The sequence below is a fragment of the Rhinolophus ferrumequinum genome, chromosome 23 (genome assembly GCF_004115265.2).
Source record: "Rhinolophus ferrumequinum isolate MPI-CBG mRhiFer1 chromosome 23, mRhiFer1_v1.p, whole genome shotgun sequence".
Lineage (NCBI taxonomy): Eukaryota > Metazoa > Chordata > Mammalia > Chiroptera > Rhinolophidae > Rhinolophus > Rhinolophus ferrumequinum.
The window spans coordinates 26,662,538-26,677,160 of record NC_046306.1 but is presented as its reverse complement, the minus strand read 5'-3'; the positions used below and the strand labels follow the sequence as shown (position 1 = coordinate 26,677,160).

Below are 14,623 nucleotides of genomic sequence, written 5' to 3'. Positions count from 1 at the left end.
CACAACGACCTGGACCAGGGGCTGCGTCTGAGGAGGAGAACTAGACAGGAGGGACGGAGGTGCTCACAGTGTACCCTTTGCACCTGTCAGATTCTGAACCATGCATTACCTAGTCAAAATAACATAATAAAGTTTAACTTTCTTTAAAAGGTCACTCAACTTAGTGGGCCCTATGCCATCCCGTGTTGGGGCAAACAGCATAAGAACAAAGATCAGGGACTGGCAGGGTGAGCTGCCTAATGGGGACCAGGTCTGCCTTCGCAGGCACCGCACCACCACCCTAACCAGGCAACCATCATGTGACAAGGTTTGGAAGGCAAGAATTCTGCCCAATGCCAGGAACGAATTAGTATTCTTCCAAAAAGACCCTGGCAAAATTAATAGTCAAGAGTCAGGGTGTCTCTGTCCCTTTTCCATACCAGAGGCAGTATGATACACGAAAGGCTGTGCTCTCACCCCCAGCAGCCTCCAGTGCCAGTGAGGGAGGCCGGACAGGCTGTCACATGTCACAGCACAGGGAACAGGTTACGCTGTGTGCAGGCGAGTCACTCTGCAAGCCTACTGACTGGAACGCTAACAAGTTCAACACACTCCCCCTAAGTGGATCCTAGAAAAGACAGAAGAGTGTGCAAATCTGAAATATTGACACATATTTTCAAATGGTTTAAGGGACAATTATTTGCACTGTGAAATTAGTTACAAGAGTCATTTCATAAGTTCCCAGATGCAATCAGCTATAGGATTTCTTCAAAACAGTGAAGAAGAGATTTGGAGCCAAAATTGGCATAAAATCCTGGATATTTTCCTCATGAATGAGAAGACACCAGCCCTCCTTCCTCAGAACTAACAGAGATTGTATACAACAGACCCAGGATTCTGTGCATGTCCTAAGGAGAAGGTGTGTAACACTGAATGACTGACTACCATTTTTCCCCGAAAATAAGACCTAACCGAAAAATAAGCCCTAGCATGATTTTTCAGGAGGACATCCCCTATTCAGAAGCCCTAATGCATCTTTTGGAGCAATAATTAATATAAGACCCGGTCTTATTTTCGGGGAAACACGGTATTGCTAAAACAAACAGTTCTGATTCGAAGAGTCATCAACCAGAAAGCATAGTATATTCTGAGCAGCCTCACACAACAGCTCGGAGCAAGGAGCCTGCACCGCACAGGGAGTTCCTTTCCCAAGTGGCTGCGCCCAGGGCTGGGCTTCAAACTATATAGTCGTCAGTCATCCAATAACCAGGAAAACTGGACCTACTCAACTTTTTCTACCAAAATAAATTGTCTCAGAATCTCCATATTTACTACCTAAGAATTTACTTTTATTTGTATATTTGGCATTTTGAAAGATTTATTTTATTTTTGTAGCCACATAAGAAAAATAGGTGATATTTGGGCATTTTTCTACCAAAGTGAATCAGTGCAGAAGCTTTTAAAGTCTGTAAATTAATTCCGTATATTGAAGGCAGCATTATATAACATAATGACAAAAAAACAAGAATTAGAAAAGCTTCATACTATTAACCATTCTGCATCTAACCAGCTGTGTGACCTTAAGCAAGTAAACTCTCTGGGCTATGGTATCCACTTCTATAAAATAATGACCTCTAGGATCCCTCCTCTAACATCTGATGAGAGCTATTTAACATTTTCAAAAAATATAAATTATCCAGTATATGGTGATAAATGAGAACTGACTCTGGGTGGTGAACACACAATGTGATATATAGATGATGTATTACAGAATTATACACCTGAAACCTATGTAACTTTACTAACAATCGTCACCCCAATAAAGTTTAATTAAAAAGAAAATATATATATATATTTATATATATACATATACATAAATTCTTCTAATGAAAAATCACAAATTTGTGCAAACACCAAACATTCTAAACACAATTAGCTTTTTAAAAAATTAACTTTGGGCCCGCCCGATGGCCCAGGTGGTTGGAGCGCTGTCGATTCCCACATGGGCCAAGATTGTGAACTAAGACTGTGAGCTAAGATTGTGAACGACGGCTCTCCCTGGAGCCGTGGGCTGCTGTGGGCTGCTGTGTGCTTCCATGAGTTGACGGTGGGCAGCGTGAGTGGCTGGCAGCCGGCGAGAGCTGCCGAGAGCTGCTGTGAGCAGCTGACCGACAATTAACAACTGACCGCCTCAGCCAGGGGGAGCGCAAGGCTCCTAATACCAGCATGGGCCAGGGAGCTGCGTCCTACACAACTAGACTGAGAAACAACAGCCTGAACCAGAGGTGGGAGAAGGAGGCTGAAGAAGGGGGGGGGGGGGGGACTAACTTGACTCATAAATTGGGGAGTGACTGAGTTTTTAAAATAAAAGTATACTTGTTTGATCAACATAAATAAGAAACTTAAAATGGTGGGCTATCGTATGACAAATCAATCTTTCACATTCTCTAAATCTAAGAACCATAGTTAAGGCTCACTAATTTTTTAATATCCAAAGTATTTTTCAATGTAAAAAAATGTTTTTGACAGAAATAAAGCATTTCTTCTACATCTGAAGTACTTAGAGATCTTAAAATAAGATTTTATTTCAGTAGTTCACTCTTAAAATTCTATCAGAAAAACCATTTTTTAATTATTCACCACTGTCCTGAAATATATTCCAGCTAGCTAGTGCCAGGAAGGGCAGATACTCGTATACAGTGATGCTCCTTCTACGGTGCAAGCTTCACTGTGATTCTGAGCCCTGAAAAGTTCAGCAAGAAAATGAACTGAAAAGATAGATCACAGAAGGCCAAGCCCTGTCCAAACACTTTCCTTAAAATAGGAAAAGAGTACTCCAAACACTTATAACTTAAAGATTTAATCATCTTCCAAGAGCGGAAGGTGACTATTAAATTTTTTTTCCTATAACATTATACTTCAACCAGAAACAATTAACAACACGTTGTTACAATATGACTATTTCTGCACTGCTTATGTAACATGCATACTCATTTAATCCACATGAATATACTCTGATGCACATACTATTTTACCACCCCAATTTTAAAGATGGACAAACTGAAGCTTTTATACAAGTTAAGTGATTTGCTCAGTTACACAACTCAAGAGACAGAGCCCAGGCTCAAGATGGATCCAGCTGACTCTTAAACCTGTGCTCGTAACCACTGTCTTCGGTTAAAATTTAAACTCCCCTTTCTAAATGTCACAATTTCCTCTCAATATTGCTTTCATCAATCTAGAAAGGAAGTATTGGAAGGAGTAAAACTCTAATTTAAATAGCACTCCAGCATCTAAGTACAGCAGAAAACCCCAGATCCTTCACTCTAACCTCCAAAACAAAGCCCCCTGAAATGCCAACCCAATCATAAATTTTAAGATGCCAATCTTTTGGCCCATGCTTCATCTTCTTTTTCCTAAACTACATTGTAAAAACATGGTTGGGCAGGAAGAGGATCATTCCCAAAGCTTAAATTCCAAGTGTTTTAGTTTGGCAACAATGCTATGCTTTGGGGACTTTAAAATTATAAGCACGGCTCTCGGAGGAAAACATTTCCTTTATTAGAAACTGGCTTTGAAAATTCCATTCTAGGATGCTAAATATAACAAAATACCTTCCGACTTTTATAATAAACACATTCTCCAGATTATCTTGAAACTAATGATTGTCTGCTTATTTACAAGACAATTTTGCCACAGCAGTTAAGCAACTGTAACATTTTAAAGACTTTCAAATTCATTCCAGTGCTTTTAATGAATTGATCTGATACTGTTTTCTGAATTCTTCTACTATGAAATAAGAAAGTTCCCATTTTACAATTCACATCCCTAAAAAGATATCCTTGTTTTATTGTTCCTAATTTTCTTAAGTTCTAACAAGAATATTGGCAAAGCCAGAATCACAGAAGTAGGTTTTTCAAAGTATAGCATAGAATCAAGATTTTTAAAAACTCTATATACATTCACCAAAGGCAAATAAAGCACTTCCACAGTTCTTAAAATATATCTTTATTATTAAAAGTCCCATACATGGTAATTCAGAAATACAAAGTGAGGCAGCTGATTGCCTTGTTCTAGGCTAATGGACTACATCGGGCTTTTAACAGAATGCAGTAGCTGCTGTGTTTTAGGGAGCGACATGTGCTTAGTGAACCTCGCACCCCAGGCAGTCTGTCATTGTATATAAGTGGTTTAAGTGCAGTTGTAATAAAAAATTAAGGCATCTTCAGCTGGACAGCTCCTCATGTCCTCCCTACCTAAAAAACAGGATGAGAAAGTATTTAAGCGTCAGCTGGCATTTTTTCTCTGGGAGATGGATCCAAGAAGTGGGTGGGTAGGGCAGCAACTTTGTTGTACTAGGAGGAATGTTTTGGGTGAATGATAATGGGATTTTGAACAACTCTTTTGGTGTTGCTATTGACAGTGGATCATTCAAGTAGAACTCTCCATCTTGATTTTTGGAATAAAATTGGAGAAAATTTAGAGATTTCGCTCAAGTTCAGGAGTTGCTTGCAGAGACAAGATATTTTTGACATCTCTAATCTTCCCATTAAATACCCTGGTTGGGCCTGAAAGAACTGTCCCCACCCTATATATACTAGTCAGTGCGTATTCAAAGGTCTAGAGGCTACCTAGTCCTGTTTAAGGTGACAGGTCAGACTTGATGTTAATGAAACTTTGTGGGCCTAAAAGGTTTGAGAAGAGGGAGAAAAAGGACATGATAGCTAGTCAGCTGTATTTTTGAAAAGCAAACTATTTGTAATGATTAGACGTACTTATTGGTAAAAACAAAAGCACACACACACACACACACAAATAACTATGCTGTCATTCCAAGTCCACAGTATCGCAACCACTCTCCATTTTCCTCAACTTTCCTACACAAGCCTTTCACTTCAAGGAAAGGAGTCTACTGCCGCTCATCCCTCACCCCCCAACCAGCCGCATCCCCAAGATGGCCTCTGGTTTTACCCCATCAATGCCCACACTTGAAGCAAGAAACAAGCCCATCTACTGGGAGTATACCTTCCAACACTTGCCGACTGCATGAGTCTAGAGACGCCTCTGCTTAAAGCCAACGGATTTCATTTTCCAGAAGGGATTTAAATGTCCTAGGAGGCAAATCCCAGGGCCTTGTCTTGATAACCTCCCCGCCCCCGAAACAACAACAACAACAACATTTTAGTGGTGTGCGGAGAGCCGAAGTCCGGCTCAGAGGAGTCACCGGCCAGAGAAGGCTTTCAGGTCTCGACGTCTTCACACCCAGGAAGGCCTCGGGAGGTGAGGGACAGGAGGGGGACCCCCAACTAGCACTGCGAGGCAGGCAGCGTGCGTAACCCCCTGCGCGCTCCTTTCTGCGCCGCGGAGATACCACCTCCACCCGGACCCCAGAGCCGTGTCCCCGGGGTCCCCTCTTGCTGACCCCTGACGCGCGCTCCGCGGGAGCCCTGCACCCGAGGACCCTCCAAGTTGTCCAGGCCCGGTGCCGCCATCGGCCGCGACAAAGGGTCAAAGAGCCAGACGACCCCTCTGCGCGTGCCCCCCGCGACTCTCCGGGGGTCGCCGCTGCCCTGACCACGTCCACCCCGATGCCGCCGCTACCTTGTACTCTGGCGGTGCGTCCGGTTCGCGGACCGCCCTAAGCCTCAGCTCGTTCATGCTGGAGACTCTGGCGCGACGTCCCCGCGGCCGAGCAGCGCAGCCGCCGGAGCGGGCAGCTCAGCGCGGGCGCGCGCGGACTCTACTCGGCCGGCCCCGCCCCGCCTGAGCAGCTCACAGCTCCGCAGCGGCTCACGGGCCCCACTGCAGCCCACGGCCAGCCCTGGAGCTCGGCTGGACCCAGCACCGTCGCCGCCCTTTCACTAGGGCGGAGCACAATTGGCCTCTCCAGCCCCAGCCCGCTAGCTCCTTCTCTCCGGATGGCCCCCAGAGCGAACGCGCACGCGCACCGCCACCATCACGGCCCCGGAGATCCACCAATGGCGCGAATCCGCCAGGGAGGCGGGGCAGTGGGGGCAGGGCGGAGCGGAGTGGATAGGCCTGCATTGGACAGAAACGTGATGGGGCGGGAAAAGGCGTGCGCTTCCGAGGGATACTAGCCAATAGGAGCTCCGGCCTGACCGCGGATGGCCGGCGCTGGTACCTAGATCCTAGAATTAACGGGTTGCCTCACTCGGAGGCTCTAGCTTGGTTAGTGGTTGGCTTCCTGGTCTGTGCTTTGTGTCGTGGGTAGCCAGGCCTCTTCCCTCACGCATGTAAGTAGGCGCTAGTTAGGCCCTGAGTGGAAAGGCCTGAGGAGCCCAAGTGTGTCGTCACGTGATAAGGGATGTGAAACCCAAACTTAAGTCTGCGTTGCTTTGCCAAGTTGCCTCTACTACTTACTGAGCGTAAATTATGTGTTAGGTACTGAACCAAGTAATCGCTTTAATTTATGCCATTCAGTCTGCACAACGTTTGGCAGTGGGTATGATTTTCATTTTATAGATAAGATCTTCCGCGGTTTTTCACATTTGTTTTCCTTCTGGACTGTTGAAAGACCTTGTTTTTTGGACAGGAATGCTGCTTGCTTTGTTCACAGCCAGATTCCCCTATGTATCGGACACATCCTAAGTACTTGTTGAATGGATTTAAATCTTCTCGTAAAGGAAAATGATTTAACCGCGGTCTCACAGCTAGAAAATTCCCACTAAGAATCGGAACACTGATCTGTTTCTTACCAAAGCCCACACTAACCTATGTTTCTCAAGCATTGCCATCAGCTGTTCTTATTCTCTGCCTTGTAAGTGATGTAAAACATGTATGAAATGAGGTCCCTTCCTTTAAGCATATTGTAATTTAACAAGGAGAAAAACTTCCACACATAATGAGTTGCAGTTTCGTATAATCAATTTTGACCTGAACTGTGGGTTTTTGGGAAACTAGTGAGAATTCTTGATTTCTATAAGAATGTATTCCCAAGTTACAGTAATAGTGCTTCAAAGTGACAGTAAAATAGATGTGGAGGAACACAACTCGGTATGCTTTGTTTCCTGTTAACATTGCACAAATATTTGTATTTTTGTTTTGTTTTGAGAAGCAGACCACTCCCTTCAGGCCATAATTTATTTAAAGAAAACTTTGCTTTTGTGTTTTGTTTTAATGTTATTTTTAAAAGTAACATGCTGATGGTAATTTAAAAACTCTTTTAATCTGTTAAGGACTGTTGTGATAACCATTTTGACTGTCAGTGATCACTTCTTGATCTAAAGACCAGACACATCTTGGGTAAATTAAGCAAAGTTTATGACCTAAAGGACCTAGAAGGACTTCAACACAGAGAAAGCCACAAGGTCATCCTCTGAGACAGGTGGAGGTGTTAGTATTCAGATCCTCACCTGAAGGGTACATAATTGTGAAAGTTCACATCTGAGGAAGCATCACATCAGTCCTTCCAAACGCTCAGCTGTTCCTTTCAAATCCAGCCTAATATAAAAGAGGTTGGAAAACCAGTGCATGTAGATCAGTTTCAGAATGCACAGTATGTTTACTAGGGTAGATAACCCACTACAATTTAGCCTCAACAAACTTCTCATCCATTACATTCAGCCCTGCCAGGCTAACTAAACTCAGACCAAATACATTCCTGAAGTCAGGGTGTACTGTTTTGTTTTTTATTTTTTTAATTTAAATAAATTGAATACAACATTTTTAATAAAAAAATTTACAAATGGGTGACAGACACTTGGAAGAAATTACAGAGACAATAAAGTAGCACTCATCATCACCCTATACAATAGAGTATAATATTATATGGAAAAACAACAGTACCAGCAACTAAGTGGGAAACTTAGTGTGGAGAAATATTAGGAATGCCTTAGCCAGTTAATTTTGTTTATATATATATTTTTAACGTACGTACAAGAGTAATATGTGATACAAATATTTTTAAAAATCTAAAAGTTATTTCAATAATTACAAAATAGAAATTCTAAATGATAAACACTGTGATAGTCTGACAATATTTTCTTTCTTGTGTTACATAAAGTAATGTTGTCTCTTACAATTGACGGTATCTTAAATTCAATGACATAGATAAATCTAAAAGAAATGCCAGGGAAAGGCAATATTTGAAGCCATAATGGTTGAGAATATTCTAGACTTGATGAAATACATGATCTTCTGATTAAAGAACACAAAATTCCCTGAACACAATAAATAAAACTAAATCCACAACCAGATACGTGGTAGAAAAACTAAAGAATTCTATAAACCATAATAAGATATCAAATGCAACTAAAGGGAAATGCTGTAATCAAAGTGAAAGAGAAATAACAAAGCAGGGAGAGAATACATGTAATAGGGAAATGATTACTGTAACATATAAAGTGCTTATTTTAATCAATAAGAAAATATTTTAATAAAAATATACAAACAATGAAATGGTCAAGAAATATATGAAAGATGTTCAATCTGTAATACTCAATATGCAAAGTGAAATTTTCACATAAACGAGCACAGATTAAAGTCAAGATTGGTAATATCTATCGTTAGGAAAATTGAGGGAAATGAGCATACTCATAGTCTTGGCTAGAATATAAATTGCAATCCTTTAGAGGTCAATTTAGTAACATTAATCAAATACTTAATGTGTATGCAAATAATACTTCAAGGTGTTGATCTCATAAAATCACCTAAGTGCCCAAAGGTGTTTGTAAACACACACAAGAAATTGGCAAATTAGGTTACAAACATAAAATACAGGCATACCTCGTTTTATTGCTTGTGGCTTTATTGTGCTTCACAAGTGTTACAAATTAAAGGCAAAACCCGCCACCAGGAAAAATACCATGATTCTCTACTGCTATTACTCGCTTTATTGCGGTGGTCTGGAACCAAACCTGCAATATGTCCGAGGTATGCCTATATTATGCCGTTTTAAAAGGTACTTATATAGAAGACATTTATGTGGCACGAAATTATATATACAGGTACTTTATATTGCAGAAGTGTTAACGGTATGAACCTGCTTTTTTTTTAAAAAAAATGTGTATTTGTACAGAAAAAGCTAGAAAGCTGTATAGAGGAAACTATTGAGTGATGTGAGCCTTGCGTGTGTGGGGGTGGGTCTTAATAGCTGGTGGTGGGAAGCTGAGATAATTTTTTTGTAACTATACAACCCTTCATCGTTTGACTTTTAGGAGCGCGTCACTTCTATAACAGCCAAAATGTGCACATTTAAAGCAGCAGTTCTCCAGGCTACAGGCGGTTTTTCCACCCCCGTCCCCAGCATAGGTTGCACTTGTGTTTCACTTCCACGACTGGAAACTTTCTATCCTCAAAGCGGGAGGTTAAGGAAGTACCAAAAAGCTGGGACTCGACGACTCCCAGCCTGGACCTCACTGATGCCCGGGCATGTCCAGCGTTCAGTTGCTAGAGCCTGGCAAAAAGGCGGGGAGTCCGGCCCCGACTCCCTCTTGCCCAGCCCAGGAGGTGCAGCGTTCGCGCCCCGCCCCGTCCCTACATTTTCCAATGGATGTTTGGGGGCGGGCTTCGCGCAGAGCAGGCACACGATTGGCCGTAGAGTCTCTACGCCCAGGCAGTGGGCGGGTCAACGTGGTGACGTCTCCACGGGGCGCAGGGACGGAGAGCGCGCGCTAGCAGACGCGGTGGTATTAAACGGTTGCTGGCGCAGCGAGCTTGCCGTGAACTTCCTCGGTCGCCGGCTCTTACTGCTGTGTTCGCCTTCTCGCTCTCATCCCGTGAAGCCTAAACCCGCTACACTTCCTCTTTCCCTTAGCCTGTAGCCGCGTCGTTGCGACTCCGCCACCATGTTCGAGGCGCGCCTGGTCCAGGGCTCCATCCTGAAGAAGGTGCTGGAGGCGCTTAAGGACCTCATCAACGAGGCTTGCTGGGACATCAGCTCCAGCGGCGTGAACTTGCAGAGCATGGACTCATCCCATGTCTCCTTAGTGCAGCTCACCCTGCGCTCTGAGGGCTTCGACACGTACCGCTGCGACCGCAACCTGGCCATGGGTGTGAACCTCACTAGGTAAGCTTGGGGGCAGTGGGGAGCGGTGCACTCTTCCCCTCACCCCCAATTCTGGCTCTTGGCGGGAGCGCCTCTGAGCCGGGCCCTCTTTAGCTGGAGTGGGCCATCGGCGCCTTCTCATTGGCCTGCTATACCGGGAGGCGGGACCCACGGAACGCGCGGTTCCAAAAGCCCGCGCTGACAGCGGCGCGAACCGGCTTTTTCCGCGCCAAAGTCACAAAGCGGGTGGTGGCGGGAAAATGACGGGTTTCGCTGCCAAGCCAGGAAAACACTGTTCCAGAGCTCTTTGGTCATTAGGTGCCGGCGGCCTTGGATGAGAAACCGATTATGGTTGACTTTAGCCGCTTTATAACGCCCCCTAGTTGTATCCCCTTACTTAGGGACAATAGGTTATTTCCAGTCTTTTATAAAGAAAAGTAGTAGTGAGCACCCTCTTGGACTTGGAAAATCTCTCCAGGACAGTGGCTTTCAATTTTAGGTAGTTTTTAATGATCGTCGAGGCCCAATGATTTATTCACTCACTAAACGGATTTGAATTCAGAAAATACTGTTCTTTTGTTTCTATCCGGAAGTGAAATTGCTGGTGGTAGCTTTGTATTTTATAAATACTGGAAGATTGCACTCCAAAATGGCTGGACCGGTTTACACATCCTCCTGTAGTACGTTTACCTAACTTGCCAATTCATCAGACAGCCTAATGGGTCAAAATGGTAACTCCTTGTTTTAATTGCTTAGAAATCTAACGATCTTGAAAAGATGGTGTCGATTTTAAACCCTGTGTCTTCTCTGTTCTAGCATGTCCAAAATACTAAAGTGTGCCGGCAACGAAGACATCATTACACTAAGGGCTGAAGATAATGCGGACACGTTGGCATTAGTTTTTGAAGCTCCAAGTAGGTCATATTTTCCTACTGAGTTAGGCTGAAGAAAATTAAAATGCATTGTCAGTATTTCTCAAAGCTGGGAGAAGTTTAAGATAATGTTTGTGAGCTTGTAAAATTGACATCATAGTTATAAACTTCCATGCTTTTCTTTAACATTGGCTTTCTTTTGGTAGATCAAGAAAAGGTTTCAGACTATGAAATGAAGTTAATGGATTTAGATGTTGAACAACTTGGGATTCCAGTGAGTATGTTTCTGATTGAGTACACTGTACATGAGTTACATAAGATATATTAATATAATTAATTTAAAGCCTACTTCCTAACAATTATATATCTGCTGATGCATGGTGTAGAGTGGGGTTTTAGTATTTAGACTGACACATTTGTCTTTTATTAAACTACAGTACTCTAAAATAGATCATTGGTTGAATTCATTGTTGCCAAATGCATATTTGTATTTTTATTAACCTCCATGCATCTTTTTATTCCTAGAATGCTTGACTTTTGTTTAAGAGTAGATTTTAAACTATGGTGGCAGACATTTATTAAGGTTAGGTTTCGAAACATTAAAGGAGAGAAGTGTTGGAATGTTTATAATCCCTAGTACCATATTCTCTTGTTTTGGAAAGCAGATGTGCCTTCTTGCACCGTCATCATTCCTATGCCCTCTTGATTTAGTCCTGGAGGGTGATTCGGAGGGGCTTTGAGTAGTTGGAGTGTTAAGAAATCACACAATGAGTGACATTTCAACGTAATCAAAAAATCTTAAATTCTGAGTTCTTGATTAGGTGCTGATTCTTCAGAAAGTGAGGTTGCCAATTCTTTCATTTCCAGAAATTGACCTTTAAGTGTTTTTGCTTGTTTGTTTGTTTTCTAGGAACAAGAATATAGCTGTGTAGTAAAGATGCCTTCTGGTGAATTTGCACGTATATGCCGAGATCTCAGTCACATTGGAGATGCTATTGTAATTTCCTGTGCAAAGGACGGAGTGAAATTTTCTGCAAGTGGGGAACTTGGAAATGGAAATATTAAGTTGTCACAAACAAGTAATGTCGATAAAGAAGAGGAAGCTGTAAGTAATTCTTAAGTAGACAGAAAATACTTTGAAGAGAATTGTAAAACTGCTTAATATTAGGTTGTCTTAGTCTGTTTGGGCTGCTATAACAAAATGCCATAGACGAGTGGCTTATAAGCAATGGGAATTTATTTCCTAGCTCTGGAGGCTGGGAAGCTGGCAGATTCAGTGTCTAGTGAGGACCTACTTCTTAGTCCATAGACAGCAGCCTTGTCACCTGGTAGAAGAGGCAAGGGAGCTCTTTGGAGTCTCTTTTATAAGGGCACTAATCCTATTCATGAAGGCTCTATTCTCATGACCCTAAGCACCTCCCAAAGGCCCCACCTCCAAATGCGATCACATTGGGGATTTGGTTTTAACAGGAATGGTGGGAGAGACACGACAACACAAACATGCAGTCTATAGCAAGGTAATTGCTAAAATTAAAGAAAACTCTAAAGAATAATAGACAAAATGGCATTTCCAAGAAATTTGTGAGAAGTGAAAGGTACTGTTGAAATCTGCAAGTGATTTATAAGTGCCATCTACTTTCCAATTTGTGAGAAGGGAATGCAAATTCAGTGCTTCCTTTATAAACCACAGAACAATAAGTTTGTGTATCAAACCCAAGCTAGGTGGCTAACCTTTAGCTTTCTGGAGGTATTTGCTTTTACCAAATAATTGAGTATAGGATAGCAAATCAATAGAAAGATCTAGTTTGGGGTGAAAATCCAGCTGTTATGCGCTTTTATATAATCCTCATATTAACTTTTCTGTGTGATAGGCCTCTAAGAGGGCCTAGAGAACCCTCCTTAAATTAAGGTTTTCCTTAGTCAAGTGTTTTTTTAGATCCTGAGTACAAACTAATATTTGGTAATTGTACTAAAATAAAACTTCACTTACTAGCTAGCCTGTGAACACTAAAACAAGGACTATTAAAGGGCCTAATCTCACAGGATGATTAGGATTAAATACAGTAACAGTCAAAGTGCTTAACACAGTATCTGGCATATTGTAAGTTTACAGTAAATAGTAGATATTTTCTTGTCCCTTGCATGAGTAGTCAACTTTCAGTTTAAATGAAAGTAAAACTCCATTTAAATAAAGACTTAAAAAATGATATTAACAACAAAAGCCTAGGGGTGAATTCTAACTTTTAGCTGTCTCCTTAATTATATTTCACTCCCCTTTCCAACTTTGATTTTTAAAAAAAATCTCATTCATATAAACATTAAACTTGATCACATCGAAGAAAATTTTTCAATATTAAGGAATTTTTCGGTGTTCCTATTTCCTTGGTCACTTCAGAACTGTTTGAATCAAAATTTTAAAAAGGTCCATACATTGCATTGCAGTTGGTTGATACACCTTAAAATTTCTTTCAATCCATTGGTTCTCTTTCCAGTTTCTTGATTGCCCCTCCATTATAACTTGTTGAAGAAACTAGGTCATTTGTCGTTGAGTTTCCCGGAGTGTATTTTGCAAATTGTATTCCTTACATCGATTAATATGTTCCTTTACCCTGTGTTTCCTATAAACTGGTAGCTACAGCTCTAGAAGTTTGATGATACTCAGTGTGTTTTGTTTTTTGGGAGGGAAAGCAGGAATACTTACTAGATGGTCGTGTGTACCTCTAGTAGGAGTGATGAGATGTCTGGATGCCTTTTTGTGATTTTAGCACCTATAGTAATCATTGTCTAGATTCATTAAGTCATTAGGGTTTGCAGAGTTGCAATATATTAATATATTTCATTTTTTCTTCATTTATTAGCTGGTTTATTAGAAATATTTCCATAAAGAGAAGCTCTCTTACCATATAATTTGGTTATCTGGGATTCAGTTCATATAGGGAAAGGCTAGCTAAAGACTTGATTCTTTTGTTTTACTAAACTGTCTTCAGAAAATTAGTTTCATAGCACCCTCCAAAGTAAAGGTTTTTTTGTTTTGTTTTTTAAATTTATATTATGAACCAATGGGTTGCAATTCTCTTGATGTTTTTCAATATGATGAATCTTTTGTTTTCTCCCTTAGGTTACCATAGAGATGAATGAGCCAGTTCAGCTAACTTTTGCACTGAGATACCTGAACTTCTTTACAAAAGCCACTCCACTCTCTCCTACAGTAACACTCAGTATGTCTGCAGATGTACCCCTTGGTAAGATAATAAATTCATTGCATCTTGTTTTGTAGGTAGTATATGTGATACTTCTCAGTAATTAACTATGTTCCTGTCTTTCAGTTGTAGAATATAAAATTTCTGATATGGGACATTTAAAGTACTATCTGGCTCCCAAGATCGAGGATGAAGAAGGATCTTAGGCGGTCTTGAAAATCCAAGAAAATAAAACTAAGCTCTTTGAGAACTGCTTCAGAGATTCCAACATGTTCTTAAATCTCCTGTCACCAAATTTGTACTTCTGCGTACATATGTAGATAATTCCAGTATGTCCTTAAGTCTCTTCTGTCACCAAATTTGTACTTCTTTGAGTACATATGTAGATAATGTTTTCTGTAAATAAGCTTTTTTTTGGTCCATTCTTGACAGTTTGTTAAAAGGATAAAGTCCTAAGTCAAATCTGGTCTTGTTAACCTAGAATTACTTCTGACTTATATAGAAATACTACTTAGGATTTTTATATAACAAAGAATTTTGACTATTAATGCAGTTTTAAGAATTGT

The 14,623-nt window shown here is 41.2% G+C and overlaps 2 protein-coding genes across 2 annotated transcripts in view; one reads left to right on the top strand and one right to left on the bottom strand.

Annotated features, from left to right (window-relative positions):
* CDS2 (CDP-diacylglycerol synthase 2) overlaps positions 1 to 5,697 on the bottom strand; it is a 45,232-nt gene extending 39,535 nt beyond the window's left edge. Inside the window, exon 1 of the mRNA XM_033094405.1 lies at positions 5,581 to 5,697. Coding sequence (XP_032950296.1) covers positions 5,581 to 5,637 — 57 coding nt within the window. The 5' untranslated portion in view covers positions 5,638 to 5,697. The remainder of the gene's footprint in view (positions 1 to 5,580) is intronic.
* A 3,888-nt stretch (positions 5,698 to 9,585) lies between these two features.
* On the top strand, positions 9,586 to 14,310 carry PCNA (proliferating cell nuclear antigen). Its single transcript, XM_033095512.1, has 6 exons — positions 9,586 to 10,006; positions 10,802 to 10,899; positions 11,064 to 11,131; positions 11,768 to 11,962; positions 13,976 to 14,099; positions 14,184 to 14,310. Exons 1-6 carry the CDS (start codon positions 9,786 to 9,788, stop codon positions 14,261 to 14,263), a joined length of 786 nt encoding a protein of 261 aa, XP_032951403.1. The 5' UTR covers positions 9,586 to 9,785; the 3' UTR covers positions 14,264 to 14,310.
* The last annotated feature ends 313 nt before the right edge of the window (positions 14,311 to 14,623 follow it).

Excerpts from the sequence above, each read along its gene's own strand:
- PCNA (XM_033095512.1), top strand. The coding sequence starts at position 9,786 with ATGTTCGAGGCGCGCCTGGTCCAGGGCTCCATCCTGAAGAAGGTGCTG. Across the intron at positions 10,007-10,801 it reads ATGGGTGTGAACCTCACTAG|CATGTCCAAAATACTAAAGT; the intron begins GTAAGCTTGGGG and ends TCTCTGTTCTAG. Across the intron at positions 11,132-11,767 it reads TTGAACAACTTGGGATTCCA|GAACAAGAATATAGCTGTGT; the intron begins GTGAGTATGTTT and ends TTTGTTTTCTAG.